Genomic DNA, 23,269 nt, shown 5'->3' with positions numbered 1-23,269 from the left:
ATCATCTGACGAAGCACAAAACACTGCTGTCCTGGACACTTCTCCCACCTCAGATGAGGTATTGCACTGATTTTATATGCATAAACCACTTGTCATACACCGTTTTGTCCACTGAAAAAGGCTCCAAACACCTCAGCCTGTCACAAACCTGCAACAAAATATGGGACAAATCCCAAGCAATCACCCTTCTGCCAAGGGGATAAAAGGCATCTGAAGTTCTCAAACAATAACTCAAGTGCTCACGAGCACAATTTGGGCAAAAGCCCCTTGATTTGACACCTGTACCGAGTGAAAAACACCCTCAACAATGAGGTAGCATACAAAATTCAGCACTCTCCTGGCACTTTCACCTGACAATGTAATGCATAAACTGCCTGTGTGCACAGTAGCAACACAGATCCCAACGTACAAACACCGAAAAGAAAAACTTTTGAGCACTGTCAACGATGGACAGTTAGGGACCGAGTAAACTCGATGCGCCCTGGCCAAGCGTGGCTCAACTAAGATTTTCAAAGTGTCGTACACAAAATGTGACCTGCAAGAAATGTCACTGAGTACACTGCGGAAACAAGACCAATGTGGGCACCCTGGCTCCACACTGCCTCAAGGCATACACTGCATACACTTCCAGGCAAAAGCCCTTTGAAATTGTCACCCGAAAACTGAGATTTGCACTCAGCAAAAGCATAAAAGCCCTCTGCAAATTAAGGCATCTGACCTTCCCGAAACAAAATAACTGTGCAACCACCACACACTGTGGCACTAGTCACCTCAAGCACGAGGGACACGAGTGTACTTGCTGTACCTCAAACACACAGTTTTAGAACTGAAAAATTCCGGGAATGCATCAAGAAAAAAAAACCTCGTTGTACTTCTGTACCTGCGTGTACTTGCAAGTACCACGCAAAAGAGCAGAGTGCTCTCCCTTTTTCCTTCTTCCCCAAAAAAAATTTATGTGCCTGCTATACCTGCAAGTACCTGCTGTACCTTGTACTTGCGAGGGCACGGATCCCCAAAAAAATTGTCAAAATTCTGGCTGAGGGTACAGCCGGTACGGCTGTACCTTGTACTTGCACGCGTCCGTACAGCCGGTACGGCTGGCTGTACCTGTCGCGGCGTCCGTACAGCCGGTACGGCTGGCTGTACGGCTGGTCACGGCTGCTGCCTTGCAGCCGGTCGACTGGCTGCGCGTGGCCGGTGCTGCGCGCTGCGCGCGCTGGCTGCGCCCTCCTGGTAGGCTGCGGCCGCCGGGTAGCGGGTAGCAGCTAGCTGCAGCTATAGGTGCTCGCGCACCTGCTGCGTACGGCGGGTCGCGCACCTGCTGCGCGCGGCGAGTGCCCTGGCTTGCTGCTGCCCTGCTCGCTGCTGCCGCGCCCTGCTTGCTGTTGAGGGCACGAGGCCCGAGGGGAGAGGAAGGGGTAGACGGAGGGGTAGACCGGAGTGAGAGAGTGGCTCTGATACCACTTGTGAGGGAAAGAGAGGGGGTGGAACGTTAGGAGAGGGAGACACACGAAGTGTGGGTGTGTAAAAGTGTTGAGCCACACCACAAACTCAAAGGTTTTATTAGGATTAGGGATTCACCCTATGACTGTCTTAAAACAATCATAGGGGTCATAACTTTTAAAGGGTGGCAATGTGCCTTTACCCCAACACCACGGTCTAATCTCTAACTACGGTTAGTGATTAGATAGGGTTTTGTCACTTAGACAAAACCCTTATCTCTTTCCTTGTACACATACTTCATTACTTCAGTTCAATTGACATTTTGGGAGTGAACCACGTTCAGCTGACTCTCCATCCTGCTCACTCTTGCTCTCTCGCATTTTCTCACACTCTGACTATCACTGAGAATTGGAGAAGACCCCTCCAATAAGAGACAAAGATCAGCGAACAAACGTCGCAGCCAAACACACTCAATTGTCGCTTTGAAAATTGCCCTGTACTCAGCTTCACATGAGGAAGCCACTGTAGATTGCTTCTTGCTCAGCCAAGAAATGCAAGCTTTGCACCATTGTATGTATGTATAGATATATTTATATTCATAGATATGTATAAATTTTATTTGTTCATTTTTTCATGTATTTTATGTTTTCCCCCTTACATTTTTTTTAAGTCTTTGATATATATATATAGAGAGAGAGAGAGAGAGATGCTTACTTTTCTAGTTACTTTATGACTTCTTTTTTGCTTTGTAGCATTTTTTTTTTGTAAAATTGTCTTTTCATTTTCCAATGATTCATTTATTTCCTTATATCGTTATTTCTATCCTTAATTCCTTATTTCAATTCCATTTTTAATTGGTTATATATATATATATATATATAACGAAGACCTCTAACCGGTTCGTACCCTTGCCACTCAACCCGAGAATCAAGCCTGCCTAGCTCTAAGCCTCCCCAGGCTACCTGAGCTAGTCTTGTGTACCTAGTACACGTCGGATACCAATCCGTGCACATGACAATCGCCGAGTTACTTGCTGCATTTCCAGTTGTAGTTTTTCGTCTAGCCAATGTTATATATACCTTTGTAAGACTAGAATATATCCAATCGTACAAATTCACATTTTTGTTGTTCTAAAGTCCAAACTTCTACATTGCAGCAATTAGTGTGTGGTGCCATGTAGCAACCATCCCCTTTATCCATGATTGATCTATGTGAGAGCTTGCCACATCATGTGGACAGTGACACGATCAAAGTCTCTAACCCCTATCCATGAAATAACATCTCGAATGTCTTAACCTAGGACCTAAGGTCTACCTAACAGCCTTGTTTACCTTTTAATTAATCCTAATCCAAAAGGGTAATTTACTAAACTAACTCCATAGTGCAATGAGTTTTGTTGACACTCACGTATCAGACAGGGTCCAAAGTTAAGATTACTTCTTCCCAATCTTCTTGAGGTGCTTTCTCATGATGAAATCGTAAATGCACTGCCCTTCTTGTACCCAACGTCGTGTCTATGTTCATAAGCCTAGGACTAGTACAACTCCTAAGCTTTGGCAATGCCGTCCTCATCGGTCTCCATGATTTCATAGGGTTTGAGAATGCGATCCGGAACGTACACCTTCTCAGATGTCCTTAAAAGGATCTTGAGCTTTTTCATGAAGCTTGCATCATAGGGCATCTTGTGGACTGGGTGCCATTTATTATCCCAAAGACCAAGGGCAGAAATTGTTCCCATATGTATTGTGAAATTATACTCATCTGGACTATGGCTTTTGATTGTAACCATGATCCAACTAGTGCACAATGATTACTCATCTCATAATATGCATAGAAAAAAACCTATGTGATGAAAAAGGTAGTGCTGCTCCGATAGTCCCAAGATTCTAAAAGTGATTTTCCGATGCTATTTTCATGGTTTCTTTGAATTTTAACAAAATATGACATTTATAACAGTTACCTTATTATATCCACTTACAAAGGTGGAAGTTTTCTACCATCCACATCGTTGTGATGAAGTCTACAAATGCATCAATAGACTCCATTTTGAAAGAGTATTCAAGAACCGGGAAATCTTAGTGAAACGTTCATTTTGACCTTTCATAAGACCTTTCATAAGTGTCAGATGAAGGGTAGCATAGTTCATATTACAAATGATTTATTTGTGAGTCCTCACTTTATAGCTTTTGACTAACACAATTAGCTTTTGTAGTGTGACTATGTGCCTGTAGCATGAGAGCACGTGAGCGCGTGACTCTTGAGCGTGAGCATGACTGTGTCCATGATGTACTGTGTATGTGAGTGTGATTCCTGAGCATGGGTGTGTGCTTATACTGTAATGTGAGTATTTGCAAGTCTGTGTTCACATGCACCATGCATTATTCATAAGTATGCATGGGTGCATACATCAAAGTACTTGCATGAGCTCTCCTACTCTACCTTTGCAAGCACAAGAAAAACTGTTTGTTCAACAAAATACTTGCCTCGTCAATGGTCTGTGTTTTTCTGCAACGATGCTGGAAAAGATTGTGCTTGATCAAGGTCCATGTAGCTCGTGGCCGGTCTGCAGACAACCGACCTCAGAGAACAACACAAGATATAAAAAAAGTTAGCCAAAATCAGCCAATTCATGTGCACCTTTTTGCACATATATAAAACCTGTACCTTGCTTCTGTAACCCAGTTGAGAGCTTTGATTCGACAGGAGGATCTTTCTCATCACCCTCTTCACAAAAAGAAACCTCTGAAATATTAAGCTCAGCATTGATCTCAGCATTGGATTTTTCTTGGGGTATAGAGCAATCTGCAAACTTTTTATTTGGGTTGTCCTTGCAGGACCTGGAACCAAGACAATGAAAACAAAAAGATTGTTTTGTTACACGAGCATTTTGTACAAGCTCTCTCACATGCATACCCTTCCTACCATGAAGTTCAACATAGCAAGCGCAGAGACTCTCATAATGTATATATTAAGAATTTTTTCAGTGGATATTGTCCAATGTAATGATGAAACTAATTGCACTTTTTCATTTGAATGCTGATGTATCCCATCCTTCAAATTATGAGCGTGTCTAAATGAAACAAACCCACATTCTGTTCCTCTTTTTTTAAAGAAATTATCTTGCCTTGGAATGCAGATCATTTCCTCAATGCTCTCTATAAGGTTAGCTAGTAAACCGACTTGGTTACTTGCTGTATTGAGATTAATTGCATCAGAAAGCCTTGTCTCAACCCTAGAAATGATGCCCCACAAGCCTTTGCCAACCAATAACTATACTACTAGTGTCAGGGTGATTACAAGGCCTATAAAATCTTACTGCAGGATTTGTGAGCCGTGACAGCCATACATTATTCCATAACCATTTCTCTGTTTCCCTCATTATTTTATTAATATATGTGTCCACATGCTACTAATTACTACTGTGAATTCTTTCTACAGCATACCAGCCAGTTATCCTCTTCAGCAAATCCAAAAAACCATTGGTCAACTTCTACATCAAAGAGCTGTGTTCAGACAATCACCATAAAACATGGATGATTGCTAGCAGTACATATGTGGGAAACCAATAAGTAAAATTATCAGATTGTTTATTCAGGTGGACCTTTCAGTATATTACCACATGCAAATGTCCGTCACCAAAGGTAGAGATTGTTTATTCAGTTGGACCTTTCAGTATATTACCGCATGCACATGTCCGTCACCAAAGGTAGAGATTGTTTATTCAGTTGGACCTTTCAGTATATTACCACATGCAGATGTCCGTCACCAAAGGTAGAATGAACTGCAAATGCATGCAAAGAATGATCATAGATTCAATATGCAGTATGAGATTGAATGCTTCGCACATCCACAAGGTTACCCGCTAGTACTTCCTGCATTGACAGAAGCCTTGGTGCGTTGGATAGTAATATATATATGACTTATAAGGCAGATATCCAACGAGTTGAAAGTGAACTCCATGACTACTTGTCCTTAGAGAGTTTTATTAGTTGATTGGAATGCCTAACAAAACCAACAGAGTAGTAGATCCTCTCCATTGCAAGGGAAGAACTAGTGCCATTCTTCCCTTGCAATGGAGAGGATCTACTACTCTGTTGGTTTTGTTAGGCATTCCAATCAACTAATAAAACTCTCTGAGGACAAGTAGTCATGGAGTTCACTAGTGCCATTCTTCCCTTGCAATGGAGAGGATCTAACTACTCTGTTGGTTTTGTTAGGCATTCCAATCAACTAATAAAACTCTCTGAGGACAAGTAGTCATGGAGTTCACTTCCAACTCGTTGGATATCTGCCTTATAAGTCATATATGCAAAGCCATGAATTTTGGATTTGCAAAGGAGGAATGGCGCTAGTGCCATTCTCCATTTGCAAAAGCCAAAGTTTAGGCTTTGAATAAAAGATCCATACTCTCCATTTAAAGCGGAGAATAATCGTCCTTCAATGAGGCAGCACAGCTGCTAGAGGCCAAGGCGCCTACCGGGGAGGGGAGAGGGGGGCGGAAGGGGGGGGGGGGGGGGCAGCAAATAGGGAGAGGCCTTTTCGGGTGCCGCGAGCTGCCTTGAGTTTAGCCACAGAACCAAGTCCTGAAAACCCAGCTTCAAAGCTAGGAGCTGTAACTGCCTCTTCTCCCTTGGTATTTTACAGAGTGATATCTCTTCGAAGCTCCAAGCGTTGACAGGCTGCCTTTGAGACATCTTTGAGGCTGCTCTTTTCCTTGCTGTACGGCCTCTTTTGCTGTAATTCAGGCCCCTCTTCAGACCCTTTGAAGAATATTGCAGGTTGAAGTTGATGGCAGGTGTGGTGGGCTTTTGGCAGCTTTCCCCCCTTTCTTTGGGCTTTTGCTCTTAGTCTAAAAACATGTGCCAGCTGTCCCTCCCTCTCGTTTCCTTTCTTTTCCTCCCTTTTCCTCTTCATTTGGGCGTTCTTGCTTCTTTCGGGGAAAGAGAATTTTGGTGGCGACCCTTGGTCTGGCCAAAAAGGTTCCATGGCAGCACCCTCGAATCCCCCAGCCATTAAGATTCTCCTTTCTGAATGAAATTTAAGTTCTGATTCAGAAGAGATCATGTATTATCAAAAGAAGACTTTTGCAAATTATGAAGAGGTGACGCAAATGCAGAAGTAAAAGAGAATAGTGTACGCAAGAGAAAGAGACGAGAGGATCCAAAAGAGGACTTCTCATTCAAGCAGAAGTGTCATGGATTATACGCCAATGGTGTAACATATATTTGCATTTATGATGGACCCCGACCGAATAGTTCTGACAGTGGATCATCTGATCAGATAGGGCTAGTCAAGCTAGAGCGACTGCTTCAAATGGCATCAAATTTGGACATGTAGCACTTATTCTATTAATAAAAGTGTACACCTATGTGTCTAGGTCCTAGGGGCAATAGGAAGGGAAGGGTGCATTTAGGTGCAATGAATGGTAGATGCATGGGTCATAGGCTAAGGGTAGGTGTAAATGGGAAGATGGAACTTGAGTGATCTTAAGGGACATTAATGAAAGGGTATCACCCTTCATTGTGAATCTCACGTAGCATTCTCTCCATTCACCTTGCTTTCATCCGCTCTCTCTCTCTAACCTTGCATGTAGGTTGAAAGAGAAACAAGCACTCTCACGAGGGCGCTCTTCCCCCATTAGAGGGCCAATTAGAATTCAAATTCGGCATGCATTACACAAATTTGCATTCTTGAGAAATCGGGTTCTTCACACGCTCAGGGCAAGAATGTTCATCAGTTGGACATTAAAACAGCTTTCCTTAATGGAGACTTATTGGAAGAGGTTTATGTCAAACAACCTCCGGGCTTTGAGGGTCGCGATTGTTCAGGGTCTTCTACTACTGCGAGGCAGCCCATATAGAGACGCTAGCTGGCCAGCCCTGGGTGGAGGCCTTCTATAGGCTGAGGTGGGCTGACCTGCTGGTCGACCACCTTGCCTTGCTAGTCGTCATGTTGGCCAGAGGGGTCAACCCCCTCATAACATGCTAGGGTAGGGGGGGGTCAGCCCGGTGGAGCCCTAGGGGCAGGGGATCGGTCCCTTTATAGGGTTGTGTGCAGCCGTCATGTGCTGTAGGGGGGGTCAGCCCCAGGGTAGGTAGATTGGCCCACCTCAAGCTTGTTGGTCTGCCTAGTAGACGAGCCGACTAGGGAGGGGGTGGCTGCCGATATATAGCGCCCCCCCCCCCCCCCCCCTCTTCCCCACTTGTTGCATCTTGTGGAGCACAGTTGTACCTATATCTAGCAGAGGTTTTCCCTATAGTTTAGGGGCTTTTGTTATGAGATCCCTTGCAGTCTCTCTTGCCTCTTTCTCTTCTCTCCAGTTTTGTTTGTGTGTGTTTTGCTCTCTCTCCATTTCTATTCAAATCCACTGCACTTCTCATTGGGGGGGGGGGGGGGAGAACTTAGCCATGGTATGGCCTTGTCACCTAGCCTCAGCCCTTGGCCATCAGTTCAGCCATTTCCAGGAGGTGTCTACGCAGCACAACAGTTGGGGATTCAGACCAGCAAACGGAGTAAGGTTTGGGGTCTGTTTCAGCCGCTCTTTTCAGTTATCTTTTACAGTTTGCACAGCTCACTTCTCAGCTCTATATTTCAGTCATCTCTCAACTCTCTTTTAGGATCAATCACTCCTAGCTTTCACTCTCTCACTCATGCAGTAACCCTCCATTCCGGTGGACAGCACAAGCCTCTCCCTTGCCTTGCAAAAGTGTCCTACATCGTCAGTGTGTACAGCATCAAGGTCTCCGTGTTGGTCAGCGTTGCCTTTCAGGTCTTTGGGTCTGCTATATGTATACACAGTGAGCTCTTCAGAAGCGTGTTACCATGCTCTCTCGAAGAGCGTTATTTGTATTTCTCAGTTCTCCAAGTATAAAGCAAATTCTCCCCTGATCGAGGGAGAGGGCACTCAGTGGGTACAAGGACCCAATTGGTTGTCGACTCCATGCTCTCTCTACCCTCATCTTCTTTCTCTCTCCATGGTGCATAACACTAATTCCTCGCTAAAGCTTTAAGATCTTGCTGTGATTACATGATTAGATTACCGTTGCATGTTACAGGCCTTGTAGCCTTCAATCAACCATCTTGACTTTCTTTGTCAACTCTTACGTTGACTCATGTACTTTCTCATGAGCCATTTGCAAGCACTCTCCGTTTCTCCCTCATCTTGTTTTTTGCTCTTGCATTCCTTTCCATTGATCACTACACTCAATAGTGGTATCGGGGTGGGATTGCGTGATCCTACCCTCCACCCCCATGTACTTGTTGCTCTTGCTCCTGTTCCACCTTCAACTTGGGAGCTTGCTGCATCCATCGTCAAGGACAAGCTGCCATACAACATCCCATACAAAATCTGATGCAGTTTCATTCATTGTATGTTCGAGCTCTATTCACTTTATACTCACCATCCATACGTTGCTAAAAAGTTGCTCCTACACAATGAACCATACAAGCTACACCAATCAACCCTAAATCGTACAGAAGCATCACGTACAAGCTACGCCATTGCAAGCACTCTTCGTCTCTCCCTCATCTTGTTTTTTGCTCTTGCATTCCTTTCCATTGATCACTACACTCAATAGTGTTTGCGTGATCCTACCCTCCACCCCCATGTACTTGTTGCTCTTGCTCCAGTTCCACCTTCAACTTCGGAGCTTGCTGCATCCATCGTCAAGGACAAGCTGCTGTACAACATCCCATACAAAATCTGATGCAGTTTCATTCATTGTATGTTCGAGCTCTGTTCACTTTATACTCACCATCCATACATTGCTAAAAAGTTGCTCCTACACAATGAACCATACAAGCTACACCAATCAGCCCTAAATCGTACAAAAGCATCACGTGCAAGCTACGCCATTGCAAGCACTCTTCGTCTCTCCCTCATCTTGTTTTTTGCTCTTGCATTCCTTTCCATTGATCACTACACTCAATAGTGGTATCAGGGTGGGATTGCGTGATCCTACCCTCCACCCCCATGTACTTGTTGCTCTTGCTCCAATTCCACCTTCAACTTGGGAGCTTGCTGTATCCATCGTCAAGGACAAGCTGCCGTACGACATCCCATACAAAATCTGATGCAATTTCATTCATTGTATGTTCGAGCTCTGTTCGCTTTATACTCACCGTCCATATGTTGCTAAAAAGCTGCTCCTACACAATGAACCATACAAGCTACACCAATCAACCCTAAATCGTACAGAAGCATCACGTACAAGCTACGCTAGTTATCTGCACATCATACGAAAGCATCACATTCAACGAGTGTCAAAGATTCATACAATCGCTTGCGTTGTCCATACATGTGTATCAGCAATCACGTATAATCGTATAGTATAGACCCGTACAATCACCTGCGTCAACATCTGTGCATCTTTTGTACGTCTGTACTGCTAGTCGTCCGTATGTCTGATGTAGAGGTGCAGACATCTGTCGTACAACAACGTATGTTCTTACAAACTACAAAGTCTGTCGTGCATCGTCCGTACAACTTGCAAAAGTCTTCCGCACGATTGTCAGGAATTGATCGTACAATTGAATATTTGGAGGCTTGGGTCAGAAATTGGGGCTTCTGTGTCACATTTGCAGGTTTTGCAGTGACATTTACTCCTTTGGTCACATTTTAGGGGCTCTTGCAGTATTTGCCCTTGTTTTGACTCAATTTCATCTCCGAATTGAGGCTTTTAGATCTATTGCAGGTAGATTGCATGCTACTTTCAGATTTGCAGATTATTTTGTCACATTTGCCCAAATAGCAGTGACATTTAGCTCCTTTGGTATGAAATTGAAGGTTTTTCAATGACATTGGCTAGAGCAGGTTTATTCGGATTTGCAAAATTGCAGCTTATTTTTTGGCTTTTCCCCATTTGCTCTCTTTTTGGCATATTTACTCTCATAATACGGGGCTTTTACCAGATTTCTGTTATTTGTAGTGACCTTTGCTTGATGCAGCAAAATTCACGATTTATTTGCATTTTCCCTTTGATTGGATACTTTGTCCTTCGAAATTTGAGGCTTTTGACTCATGTGCAATCCATCTGGCTCTCTTGCCTCGGGGATTGCTGTATAGTTTACTTCAGTCACTATTAGTGGGCAGAAACATCTCAGATTTTCGTTGGACAACTTTGCTCACATTTGCAAGCCAGTGTTTTCTTGGACAAATTTTGCCAAGACAGCTTGTTGATGAGAAGCAGGTTGTCATTACACAGCAAAAAAGAATTCCAAGGTGGCTTTTGGATACTCTACGGGACAACAAGCAAGCTAAGCCCTTGGCTGCTCGCACCAAAGGTGCACAAAAACAAATGCAAGGCAATTTGTTTCATGTTGCTTTGATTGCTACTGCTTGTAATGAGAAACCTCTCTGTGATAAGGATGCATTTGATAGCAGAGAATGGATGGATACCATGAAAGCTGAACTTGATTCGCGAAGACTCTACCACGACCCAAGTAGGCTGTTTGACATGCCTCACACTTGGCACCATTTATTACGTGATGATGATGTGCTATCGTAGGTTGCTCTATCTAGCTTGGATGAATATGTGCAACCATGATATAGTTTCCAGGTATACTTGAGATGTAACCAGGATACTTCAGCCATACCATGCAGGGGGTTTGTTAGCGCTTAGCCCTGGTAGGACCTTGTAGGCCAGTTAGGACTTCAGTCAACCCTCATGTTGACTTCCTTAGTCAACTCTAGTTGACTTGGGGCCCAGATACCCACCACTCATGTACTTTCTCATAATCCATTTGCACATCCCCTTTGTTCTCCCTCAGCTTGTCTTTTGCTTTTGCATTCCATTCCACTCCATTGCTCACCGCACTCAACATGTGTGTGTGTGTGTGTGTCTCTCTCTCTCTCTCTCTCTTTTTTTTTTAAGGTGGGGGGGGGGGGGGGGAGGGGGGATCTTCACCAAAAAAATGTGAGTGTGTGTGTAAGATTTGCTCACTGTAAAGGGACCTTGTGCCCCATTCTCTCAATACAGTCCAGAGCCAATTAAGCCTACAATAAGCATGCGGCAAGGAGGAGAGGACATAGATGCACACGGTTCGGATTCAACCTTTGGCTGCACATACTCATTAGCTTAGTAATGAAGACATTTTGCTACCTACTTTCACAAGTAGTTCCCCAGATACGTTTCTATACTATCTACATGCACGTGAAAGCTAGAGCTACAGATCATGGAAGCCCTAATCCAACTGCAGGGATAATCAGATGTATGCGGTCCTAGAATCTCTGACAGACCTGGTCTTAATACAATTGTGGAATTAAATTCCTGCTCAAACAAACGGAAGTATGCAACGTGTATAAAACAATGTTCTTTCTAATTTGCAGTAGTTTCTACGTAGCAGGAGTGGAATGAAATTCCTGCTCCAAAAAGCTGAGGTACGTGCAAAAATACATAGAACAACCTTCATCCTAATTTGGAGCTGTGTACAGAGGCATAGGTAGGTAATGCCTGTGCAGATCTATATATATACCTTTGTAAGACTAGAATATATCCAATTGTACAAACTCAAGTTTTCAATTCTAAAGGCCAAAAGAGAATTTTTACACTACGTCTGGAAATACTGTCCATGGCATGCCCATCTATCAGTGAAAGACTGCTAAATAAATAATATACCTTTGTAACACTAGAATATATCCAATCGTACAAATTTAGATTTTTTGTTGTATTCTAAAGTCCACAATTCTATAAAGAAAAATTAAAGAGAAAATGAAAGAGAAAAAAAATGAGGTAACAAAAAAATTTTGAAACACGAAAGGTAGACATACTTAGCAAGCAAAGCAATACTTATGCCGTCATCAATGCCCAAGCGTAAGCAGCTATACTGGGTTTCTAAAGACCCAGTGCTTACTAAAATACATCAAATAAACAAAAGAGACAGATAACAAGAAATAAAGAAGAAAGGAAGAAGGTGACTAAGCAAAAATAAACAAACAAATCAAGAAACAAACTCTACCAAAAATGGTGTAATGTCCCAATAGGGTTTCTTTGTTATTTAAGCCACCACAACACACATAAAAACTAGGTGCTTAACTATAGCTGCTTGCTCTTGGAAAGGCTGCTAAATAAACAAAATTAGTGCATTGCAAAATGACAGATGATGTGCGAAGGCAATGACAAGATGCAAATACATGAAGGCATGCAATAATTTTTCCAGCAAACTGAGAGGAGCACATCATAAATGTATAATGCAGACTGTGTAGATGGACTATGAACTAATGTATCAAACTGACAGACCTTAGCGATTACAAATATAATGACAATGTCCACAGATTATAGCCCGTAGTAACAATCAAGCAAGCCATGAACCAGTATCTCAGTTGAAGGAGCTTTCAAACTACATGCAGTCTTAGATTCGTAATGCTTACCATCGACAATTGGTTGCTTCAATGACATCTGCCAGCTCAGCAGGTATGCAGCGCCACTTGTGACAATCATCACACAACACCCAGCCAACATCTGTGATACCAGGCTCTGCCCCACCACTGCCATCATCCTTTTCATTGGTTCTGGATCCTTTGTTCCCCTCACCACCCTCAGTGACACCACTTGAGACTTCCTCTCCAGCAACACCATTGTCACCATCTTTTTCAGCTGCCACTCTCTGCTGCTCGACCACACTATGTACTGACTCCAAACTTGCACAGAAGTCCTTCACAGCTTGACCATCCGTAGCCACTTGCAGTGGACGTCCAGGGGAGGTTGCAGGCTTCCCAGTGGATGATGAATGGGCAACAACACCATCCCGCATGTCAATTTCTCTGCTTGCTGCCTTGAGCTTCCTGTACTTCAGGCTATTCACTGGATGCTCCATAGTTGCAAGACCCTTCATTGCTGATGCTTTATATTTCTCACCTGAAAATACTTCTGCAGGTTTTCTATTTCTCATAAATCCATCCTCATCCTTAATTGAATTCTGTGCTTTAAAATTCCTTAAAGTTTGTAGTTGGGAGTTTTTGCTTTGAATGCCTTCAGAATGTAAGGCGTGGTTTTTCATTGACTGCCTTGCAATGTCTATTCCTGACCTCTTTGCATCAGTGATAGCATTAGCCATGCCTTTTCCCATTCCTTCGTGTGATGCCTCAAGGACTTCTTGGTCCTTGTCCCCTTTAGTCAAAACAGATTTGCTAAATCCTTTTCTCCTGTATAATGCCTTTGCTCCGTTTGTCGCTTTCTCCAGACTTCTACCTTCAACCACATCCAGTCCTTTTACCCCTGAAATTTCAGTCAGTTTTCCCTTCCATGGCTTTAAGCCTCTTGCTTCTTCAGTGGCATTTTTGACACCCGAGCTAAATTTTAACTTGACTGTCCCTGTTTTACTTGACCTGGCATCAGCCGAAGCATGAGCTGCATTTTCCGTCAAGCCCTGGGCTTTGACATCAATTTCACTATCATGAGAAGTTGCCGACCCAACATCTTCACATTCCCGAATTGTGAGCTTCTCAATAGCATTCACATGGTGTTCATTCCCTGTTGCTTTTTTCCCCATAAGTTTCTTGGATCCCAGCTCTGCATTCCTCTGAGCAGCTTGGTCAAGTTTTTCTTTGCTCTGCACTGCTACAGTAGTAAATGCCCTCTTTTTCTCACCGGCAGTACCTCGCTGCTCAGGCAGTAACCTAACTTGCTTCACATCAGCAAACAAAGATCTAGCAGCACTTGCCTCCACTTTTGCAGAAGTGCTCAAGTTCCCTGCTGCATCTTCAGGTCCTTTTACCTTTCTTGGGCGACCTCTTTTAGTCTTCAGGCTTCTCTCCTGAACGTCTCTCTCGCCCAACTGCTTGCTGTGAAGATCAAGGCCATCCGGCTTATCAACCTTCTTCAGTGCATCACCAGTAGGGTGGGCCGTGTCAAACTCAGCCTTACGTTCTCCCAGATCAGCGCTTGCATTTTTCACCCCAGCCCTTTTCTGTGGTGAAACTGTCAGAGATGATTTATCCTTTTCAGCCTTTGTTCCCTTTGTAGCTTTTTTTGACTTTTCAGCAGCTACGTCAACAACTTCTGGAATCACCTTACTGTTCTTTCCATTCTTTTTCAAACGCTTTGCAAGTTTACTCCTGGTTATCCTGTTTAGTGCCGTTGTACCTAAAATCAAGTCAGAATCGTCGTCCACAGGCATATCATTAAGTGATGCATCTTCAGAGAGTGCTCTTCCTGATCCATTCCTGTTCTCGACCACATGGTGTTTTAAAATTTCTGAATCATGACTCTCAAGTCTTATTTCTGCCTCAAAGGTCCCATCTTCACTAACATCATCCTCATATAGTGACGCATCACTAAAATAACCACTCTCATCTTCTAACAACCCATTAAATAATGCACTGTCCGCTATCTGCCCCAATTGGCATAGAGGCTCATCCACAAGTTTCCTCATCTCCACTCTAGAATATTTTCCAAATGAAACACCTGCTACAAGCAAAAATATACTTCTCATGGTGAATTAATCTCTCTCTCTCTCTCTCTCTCTCTCTCTCTCTCTCTCTCTCTCCCACACCTGCCACATGCAAAAATATACTTCTCATGGTGAATCTCTCTCTCTCTCTCTCTCTCTCTCTCTCTCTCTCTCTCTCAGTCATCCAGTCGTGTTGGTCCCACAGACAGCATACACAGGTCCAGTCACTCGGAGGCGGGCGACCGACTAATAGACAACCAGGGGATTCTCCTTGGTGTTTGATCCCCTTTTGTGGATTGCCTTGGCTGTTTTGAAGATGATGAAGAAACCAATGAAGAGGAGAGAATCACATAGGAGATGGCACAAGTTGAATGGGATGCAAATGACAATAGTTGTATCACTAAAAACGGAATACAGCTACAAGTTGAGAGGGCAGGAAGAGAAAAGATTCTCCACAAGACAAACAAGCTGAAGGGTAGACGGGTATGGATATCTGAGAAGCTCACTCCAACTCAGCTCAAACAAAGGAGTATCGAACTTATCAAAAGTGAAAGATGCACGCAAAGCTGGAAAATGGGCTGTTTACCGAGATGGACTGGCATTAATTAGAAAATTTAAACCCAAAGACCCTCAGTCTTAAACTGATGTAATGAAGGCCATCTTATGTTATGATAGGACTAGAATTTAGATGTATGCTATGCTATAATAACCTTGAGATGAGATGCCATGAGCACCCCTCGATTCTCTGGTTTTATCCAGATATTGAAATTCATTTTCAAATTTTGCATTTTGTCCCATAGGCTTGTGAGGCCTCCCGCGGACATTAATATGTCTTTCTTTCTTTCTCTCATCGTTGAAGCAGATAGGTGGAGAAAGACCCCAAGCCTCTGCAAGAGGATGAACATCAACCCTTGTCAAATGTCATGGGTATTAGCACATCAGGAAACAACTTGAGATACAGGTTCTAACACCCACGGATCTAGGTGACTTTAATAATTGTACAGCCAACCAGTAAAATAGGTTCGTATTTAAAGGAAATTATAGACAACGCTATTATACTTGACACACACATGCACAAAGGTGTCATTGCCAGCTGCTCATAGAGCTGCAACATGTACTGTTTTCTTCTCCCATGGATTTTGTTTTGATAGAAGTCAGACTTCAAGGTTCAGCCTGTCAAGGTTGACGCAGATAGGTGTAGAAAGACGCCAAGGAAGAGAATCTGCAAGAGGATGAACACCAACCCTGCTCAAATGCCATGGGTATTAGCACATCAGAGGACAACTTAAGATATAGACTCTAACACCCACAGATTTAGACGACTTTAATTGTACAGCCAACCAACAAAATGGGTTCCTATATAAAGGACATTATGGACTCGGCTATTATACTGGACACATATAACAAAGGTGTGATTGCCAGCTCATGGAGCTGCAACATGTACTATTTTCTTCGCCCATGGATCTTGTTGTGATAGCAATCAGACTTCAAGGTCAGCCTCACCACCCACCCAGTCCCTCCACTCACCTCAGACATCCCGATTCCCACCACCCTCTGTCCTCTGGAGTCACCAACCCTGATTCCAATAATAGTCAGACTTTTCCATTCAGCTCACCACCCTCCGGTCCATCCCGCCCAACCTCACCACCCTTAATCGTCCACTCAACCTCGCCAGCCCACATCCCATCCCCGCCTGCCTTGCCACCTCTCACACCTTCCGACTCAGTCTCTGCTCAGCCTCATCACCTCCTCAATCCTCCACTCCGTGGCAGACACAATACAGGGCATAAGTGGCCCTATTTATAGGAAAGGGGAAGCTGCTGACCGGCTGACTTTACCAGGTTGGCTGGTCGGTTTGACCCGACCCTGGTTGACTGGCCTGACTGGCCCCAACCAATTCTAGATAAGCTGGCCATATGTGGCCCTTACCAGCCAATATACATCCCCTAACCAGGCCCTGTTTCCAGCCCTTAACCAAGTTGCCACCCACTAGCTGCATAATTTACAGGGAGAACCTACAACTATCCTTACCTACAAATTAGTCCTCACTCCCCATAACATAGACAAGAGATGCAATGGGCTCCATCCGAAATACATTTTCACGTTGTTTCATTTCGCATGTATTACATGGGAGTGTACTTACAAAGATATTTGAGCTACTGAGAGAGAATCTTATGATATTCCACACACCAGTTGTACAATAAAGTTCACAAAATTCACTCTTCATTGGATTGTGGTACATAAATTCTTTAAAGCTTGCAACGTCTAGGACAAATAAGTCATCTACAAACCTCCTGAGTTTATGAAGGACTAATGTCTACCATTTAACTTTGGAAGGCTTTGCCAAACGGCAAACTCAAACACCATTCCCTAACCAGAGCAAGCTTGGATGCTTGTTGAGCATTCCAGAAAAACGAGCATTTCCAACATGTCCAACAATCAAATTTGCCGGACATCGTGTGTCATGTGATGCATCTAAGGCTTTCTCCGTCTTTGTTTCATCATGTAGAACGCCAAAAAATTTGGGGTTCCTTGAACTTCTATACAAAAACAATCTTTGGGAAAGAGATGGGAAATAGGTAATTCGCACAAGGGAAAATCGAAAAAACCAAGGAAAATAGCACTCCATGCTCTAGACCTTTGGAGCTCTTTCCCCTACCCTTGGGAAGAAATGATGTAACTCTTTTCTAGAGCCCTCTTTTTCTTTATAGCCCCCTCTCATTTTCCCTTTGAGCATCATGTCATGCACCAAGAGTAAAACTTTAAAATAATGATCTTCCAAGGAAAAACATCCAAATAGATGTCCCTTTTTTCCCTATCATCCCCCTCCATGGAGCTTGCACCGAGATGAAAACTTTTAAAATAAGATGAATCCAGGAACATGCCCAAACTCATCCTCTAAAAACACAACATAGTGCAGTTTCAATCTCATGATAGTCACTCATAAGGTTGAAAACCATAAACTCCATTACGCATGGCAGGGACTAGCTACTATGACATCCTCATCAGCGCCCAACCTTTAAAATAATGACCCTTGGAATAATAAGGGAAAAACATCCAAATAAATTACCTCTATTTCCCCATCAATAAGCATGTTAGACAGATGGCTTCAACCTATCAGATTTTGGGATACCTCTAATGCACTTGCCATAGGTTTTCCAAGTTTGCTTATTTACCGATGGCTTCAACCTATCAGATTTTGGGATACCTCTAATGCACTTGCCATAGGTTTTCGTAGAGAGTCTCCTAAGTGGAAGGAGACTTGCACATTGGTTAAATAGAGATTTGGCCTACAGAAGTATACAGAACTTTCTAAGATGAAGCGAAGTTCTAAAGAAAATTGTGGCGAATGTAATCAAGTAAAAATATACGGTGTGGTACATGAAAAAAAAAAAAAAGGACAAGCATAAACGGCTTAGATCCAAACGATTATGCAAACACAAGGGACCGACAGAGAAATACGATCACCATCAATGACACCAATGGCAGAAGACATACACACATTCTTGTTTAAACTCGGACGAGTATAATCGAGGTGCCCACATTGTTAAGAGGTAGACGAAGGCCGGTCCTTCATTGGTCCAGCAGATAGAACGAGAACAAAGAGAAAAAAACTTGTACAGCCCACTTATGTGACTGTGTGAAAGGAATTTCGCCTCGTTAGCAGGCCCTTAGCCCGCTGTGGTGGATTCTGTCTTCGTTTTCCTATTCGCCTCGGTACAACTTAACTAGAATTTGTTGATTTTTTAGATATAACCCACCGCCCACAAAGTTCGCCACAGCGTTTCTATCTCCGCCACACGAACTATGTACAAGGGATTGATGAAACCAATCAAAGAAACGCGACATTCCCAAATTGATATAGAGTTACAACTTCCCCCGCTAGGATTACCAGTTTATGTTGCTAGCCTTCGCTGTGGCGCGGTGCTGCAGAGAAGGCAAGGACCCATGTGGGCATTCGAAAGGACGCGGCGATGCCGAGCGGTGCAGACCGATCCGGCGAGTCTGCAGCGGCACCCAACTGGCGGGGAATCGGAGAACATGAAAGGGGGGGAGGGGGAAGGGAAACCTAGGGAGGGGGGACGGGGAATATAGGAGCGAAAGGGGGGGGGGGGTGAGGCGGAATTATGAGGGATGGGGGCGGGCGGCGAGGGGGAAGCGAGGGAGGAGAGGACGAGGAAGGGATCAAGTGGAGGAGGAGGAGGGGAGGGGGAGGGGGAGGGGAGGGGGAGGGGGAGGGAGGCAAGAGGAGGAAGAAGAGGGGAGAGGCATCGCCATAGCCAGAGCTTAGGGGCTCGCAACAACGAAGAAGGTCTTTGCACTATAAATGTGATGCTGCTTCTTCTTCTTCTTCTTCATCGTCATCTTCTTCGTCTTCTTCACCATAGCCCCCAAAAAAAAAAAAAAAAAAAAAAAGCCTCTTCTGCAAAAGCTCTTTCCTCTTTTTTTTTTTTTGGCCCCCCTTTACTTTTTCCCTATTTTCTTTTTTTGATGACCGGTCCACCGCCTGCCACCCGTTCCCCCCCCCCTCCCCAACGGCCTTCCCCGGTCTCCCTCACCGGCTGCAGATTTTATTTTGCATAATTACCCTCACCATTTCATTTCTCTTTTTTTTTATTTCCCCCCTTGTTCCACCGATCCTTTTCTTTTGCATCTGTGGATTTTTGTCGCGTGACCATATGGTTGCCCTTTGAAAAAAGAAATCGTCCACATACTTGAGGCATTTAGTGTGGGTAGGAGGGGCATGCGCAAGGGGGCTGGCGGTCACAGGAACGAAGAGGACTGTGAAGGGGTGCAAGGATGTTAAGTGGGAAAGTGGAAACAAAACACACCGCAATATTCATCAACACTTTAAAGTAGTAATCTTGGTCAACTTCAAAGAGCACAAATGCACACCAATGGCAACTTTCATGTACGATGAACTTAAGGGGCACTACTTATGGTGAGCAAGATTACATGTTTCTATCTCATTCGTACATTTGATAATCCAGCCATGGTTATGGTCAATGAGCCTATGCAAAAGAAGCTCCAAATTGAATTTACTATGTTCCTACATTTGGCATCCCCAAAAGGTGGATGTACTCAATACTTGAGCTTATAAGCTCTTATGTTTTCTAAGCATGATAAATGCTTATTTTCCTCCCTTCACAAATTTGATTGTAGGAAGCCAAGAATAGCCCACTAGGCGAATTGCATAACAACTTGTTGAAGAACCTATCAAAGCATCACACTTGTAAGTTTTGGGGAAAGGTGTTCAACACATGAAGACCAAAGCTTCAATGAAGGTCTTGGAAGCTCAATGATGTGATTTGCAAGTTATAGCCATAATTGACTACTTCATTTATCGAATCAAGCAACAAACCTATTTGCAATGGTTTGCATTACAAAACACATCATTTGTCCTTGCCATACCATGAAAAGAGGTTTCATCATTAATAGATGCGATGGGAAAAAGATGTGATGGGTATTTTTGGTCGCAACCAAAGAAAGAAAATCAAGGTTATCTATGGCTAGCAAGAAGAAAGTATAGAAGAAAGAGTCAACCAACAAATCAATGGGCTCAATGGCCATGAGTATACTAATAAATGGTATTATATTAAGTAATAAATAAAAACAAAAATGATACCTAACCCCATACCTCCACCCCTCAAGCCTGAACAACACAAAGGGTTTTGGCCCCAAACAATGAGAGAGACCCACCCCAAATAAACTCAATAGTTGGCGACTTCCTGGCATTACTTTTGTGAAAATGCGATACAAATTTCCCCCTCTTCTTTGGAATAGCATTTCTATTTTGCCATCTAACCATCCCTACACCTTTTGAGATTTTAAATATAGTTGTATAGAGTTTGAGTAATATTCTAGCCTTTTTTGGGAGGACTTCCATTACACCTTGTTGGAGCCTATACACAAGCCTCTAATGAGAGCGATGACACTCGAAGAGTGATTTACAAATGCAATACTAAGGATAAAGAGTACTTAATCACCATGGGCAATTTGACAATTTGCTTGTATATAATTCTGTCACATCTTTGACAATCTTGCTTCTATATATTGGTGTCACATCTTCCAACTTGGCACTCAAACGAACTTTTTCACTCTATGTACCTTTTTTTACATATTTGTCAAAATGTGGAACACACCATGGGAAGCACAAGTCTTTCATCAATGGAAAATGAAAAATATTTTTCCCTCTAGCAAGCACAAATCTAATAAAGAGGGAGTTGGACCCACACGTTTGGAACGATTGAAAATGACAACAACATAAGGTCTTGTAGCTTTCAAGTGTTTTTCTAAGATACGCAAAATGTGGAGCTACAAAAGACACAACACGTGCAAATATTATCATGCTATCTTTTTTTTTCAAGCAATTAATTACGAAGTACACCTCAGAGTGACATGTAATCTTATTAGAAGTTGAGCAAAGAGTTGCTCTTTTAAAAATATGACAATGAGCATATCAAAACAGTTAATGTCTCATAGACCTTTTAAATTCCTCGAGATGAGCTCAAGACTAAAACTCATATGTAAGAGAAATGAGGTGTTGCAAGTCTATTCTTACAATAAAGAATGAACTAAGGAATGCTACACGAATAGGTCTGCAGCTAAAGAAGTCGTTGCCTTTATTTAATTGATAGAGTCAATTATATGTAATATCGAGAGGCTAAATACATATTCTAGACATAAAGGTTTCTAGACTTTAATTAAAGTCTATCAAGGTTGTACAACCACTACCTCATGAGTGTTGTAGAATCAGTACCTCATGTATAATGAAAGTCTATCAAGGTTGTAAAATCACTACCTCATGAATGTAAAGTTCTCATGGAGATTGTGCTTATAGAATGTCTCCGAGTTATGGAGTAAATTTGATTAACAATGAGCATGTTATAATTTGTTATTATAAATGTGTTTCTTGCTGCCACACAATGAAGCATTTCGCCAAATAGTGTACCGTATGTTTTGTCTTATAAAGCATGACAAGTAGGAAACCCGCTCGTTGTTGCTTTATTGCTGCTTAAGCCTATGTGTTTAAATTTTTGTATAGATATTCTTTTTTGGGTTTCTCCTTTTCTATCACACATACTCATACAATATAAACGAAATTCATGTGTATGTTTGTGTGTGCACATCGCGCATGCGTGTGTTTTTTGTGCATGTATACATATGCATGTATGTGTGTTCCGTACATGTATGCATATGTGTGCATGTATATCTGTGTATATGTGCACTCCTCATATGTATATGCATGTGTTTCATGAAATGTGTGTGTGTGTGTGTGCGCACATGCATGCCTACATGTGTGTGAATGTGTATGTGTGTGCATTGATGTGCACATATTATTGTGCATGTTTATGCACATGCTTGTGTGTGTGTATGTGTATGTGTACGTGTGGTGTGTGCATGTCTATGTGTCTATGTATGCCCATGTGTGTGTGTGTGCATGGGCGCGCACATGCATGCACCCTTGCTTGTGCATGCACAACTTGCATGTGTGTGTTTTGTGTGTATGCATACACTTTTGTGTATGTATGTTCCGTACATGTATTCATATATGTGCATGTGAATGCATGTATAGGTGCACTCGTATGTGTATATGTCACTTATGTGTGTGTGTGTGCGTGTAGCCTACAAGTGTGTGTGTGTGTGTGTTTGTGTGCGCACACATGTGAAAGACTTTAAAAAACCCCTTTCCCTAGTGAAATGAAAACAATGTGGAGATAGACCATGGATTCAACAGAGAAAAAAAGATGTATTTAATGATGAGTGTTAACATGTAGGTGATTGCCTACTAATGTTTATAAAAGAAGTTGTCAAGAAGTAAGCATTCTGCAAAAGTTCGCAAAATGCGTAATTGCAACAAAAAAAACGTGCTTTGACAAGTTGTAGTTAGCATCACTTTTATTGAAGAGGGGAGCCAGCATTTACTTTGAGCATCACTACACGATGAAGGCATAGTAGAGGATGCTTCGTAGTCCTTCCCAACTACCCATCTATGAGACAAAGTAGTTGCTAACACATCTCATGCATTAAGTGCATACATAGTTCTTACCACCATGAGCGTGACAAAGAGTGGGACTATTTGTCCTTTGAACATCCATGGGGTCTTGATCACGTAACACGATTGCAAAATTGTGATAGAGGTATGTATAGTCGTGGACTGAAAAATCGCAAACAACAAAAGGTTAGTGGTACCTTCTAGTCTTAGCAAAAACATCCCCTCCTTCGATCATCTGTAGAGGGACGTGATGATGAATATTATCATGCTTTAGTGAGCACTTAATTGACTTAAATAATGGAGACCCCTTTGGCTATGAGTCCTAAAGGGAAGGGAAGGCTAGCATCTCCTGGCGGGTTATGTAGTAGCATGACTCGAATAAAGACACCCTCACCCAAGGTTCCATCTCTTTTGCATTGCATTTGCTTCTATTGTAGAGCT

At 42.9% G+C, this 23,269-nt stretch overlaps 1 protein-coding gene across 1 annotated transcript in view; it reads right to left on the bottom strand.

Annotated features, from left to right (window-relative positions):
• The window catches only part of EFS (histone-lysine N-methyltransferase), a 109,660-nt gene extending 90,761 nt beyond the window's left edge, over window positions 1-18,899 (bottom strand). Inside the window, exons 1-4 of the mRNA XM_087384421.1 lie at window positions 18,725-18,899; window positions 12,812-14,846; window positions 4,108-4,280; window positions 3,927-4,006 (exon numbers count right to left, since the gene is read on the bottom strand). Of these exons, the coding sequence (XP_087240547.1) occupies window positions 3,927-4,006; window positions 4,108-4,280; window positions 12,812-14,814 (2,256 nt within the window). The 5' untranslated portion in view covers window positions 14,815-14,846; window positions 18,725-18,899. The remainder of the gene's footprint in view (window positions 1-3,926; window positions 4,007-4,107; window positions 4,281-12,811; window positions 14,847-18,724) is intronic.
• Window positions 18,900-23,269: the final 4,370 nt, after the last annotated feature.

The sequence above is a fragment of the Dipteris shenzhenensis genome, chromosome 14, assembly GCF_047967505.1.
Source record: "Dipteris shenzhenensis isolate YYH24624 ecotype China chromosome 14, Dip_SZ_1.0, whole genome shotgun sequence".
Lineage (NCBI taxonomy): Eukaryota > Viridiplantae > Streptophyta > Polypodiopsida > Gleicheniales > Dipteridaceae > Dipteris > Dipteris shenzhenensis.
Note: the sequence above shows the minus strand (reverse complement) of the source record. Positions and strands in the feature narration are given on the sequence as shown.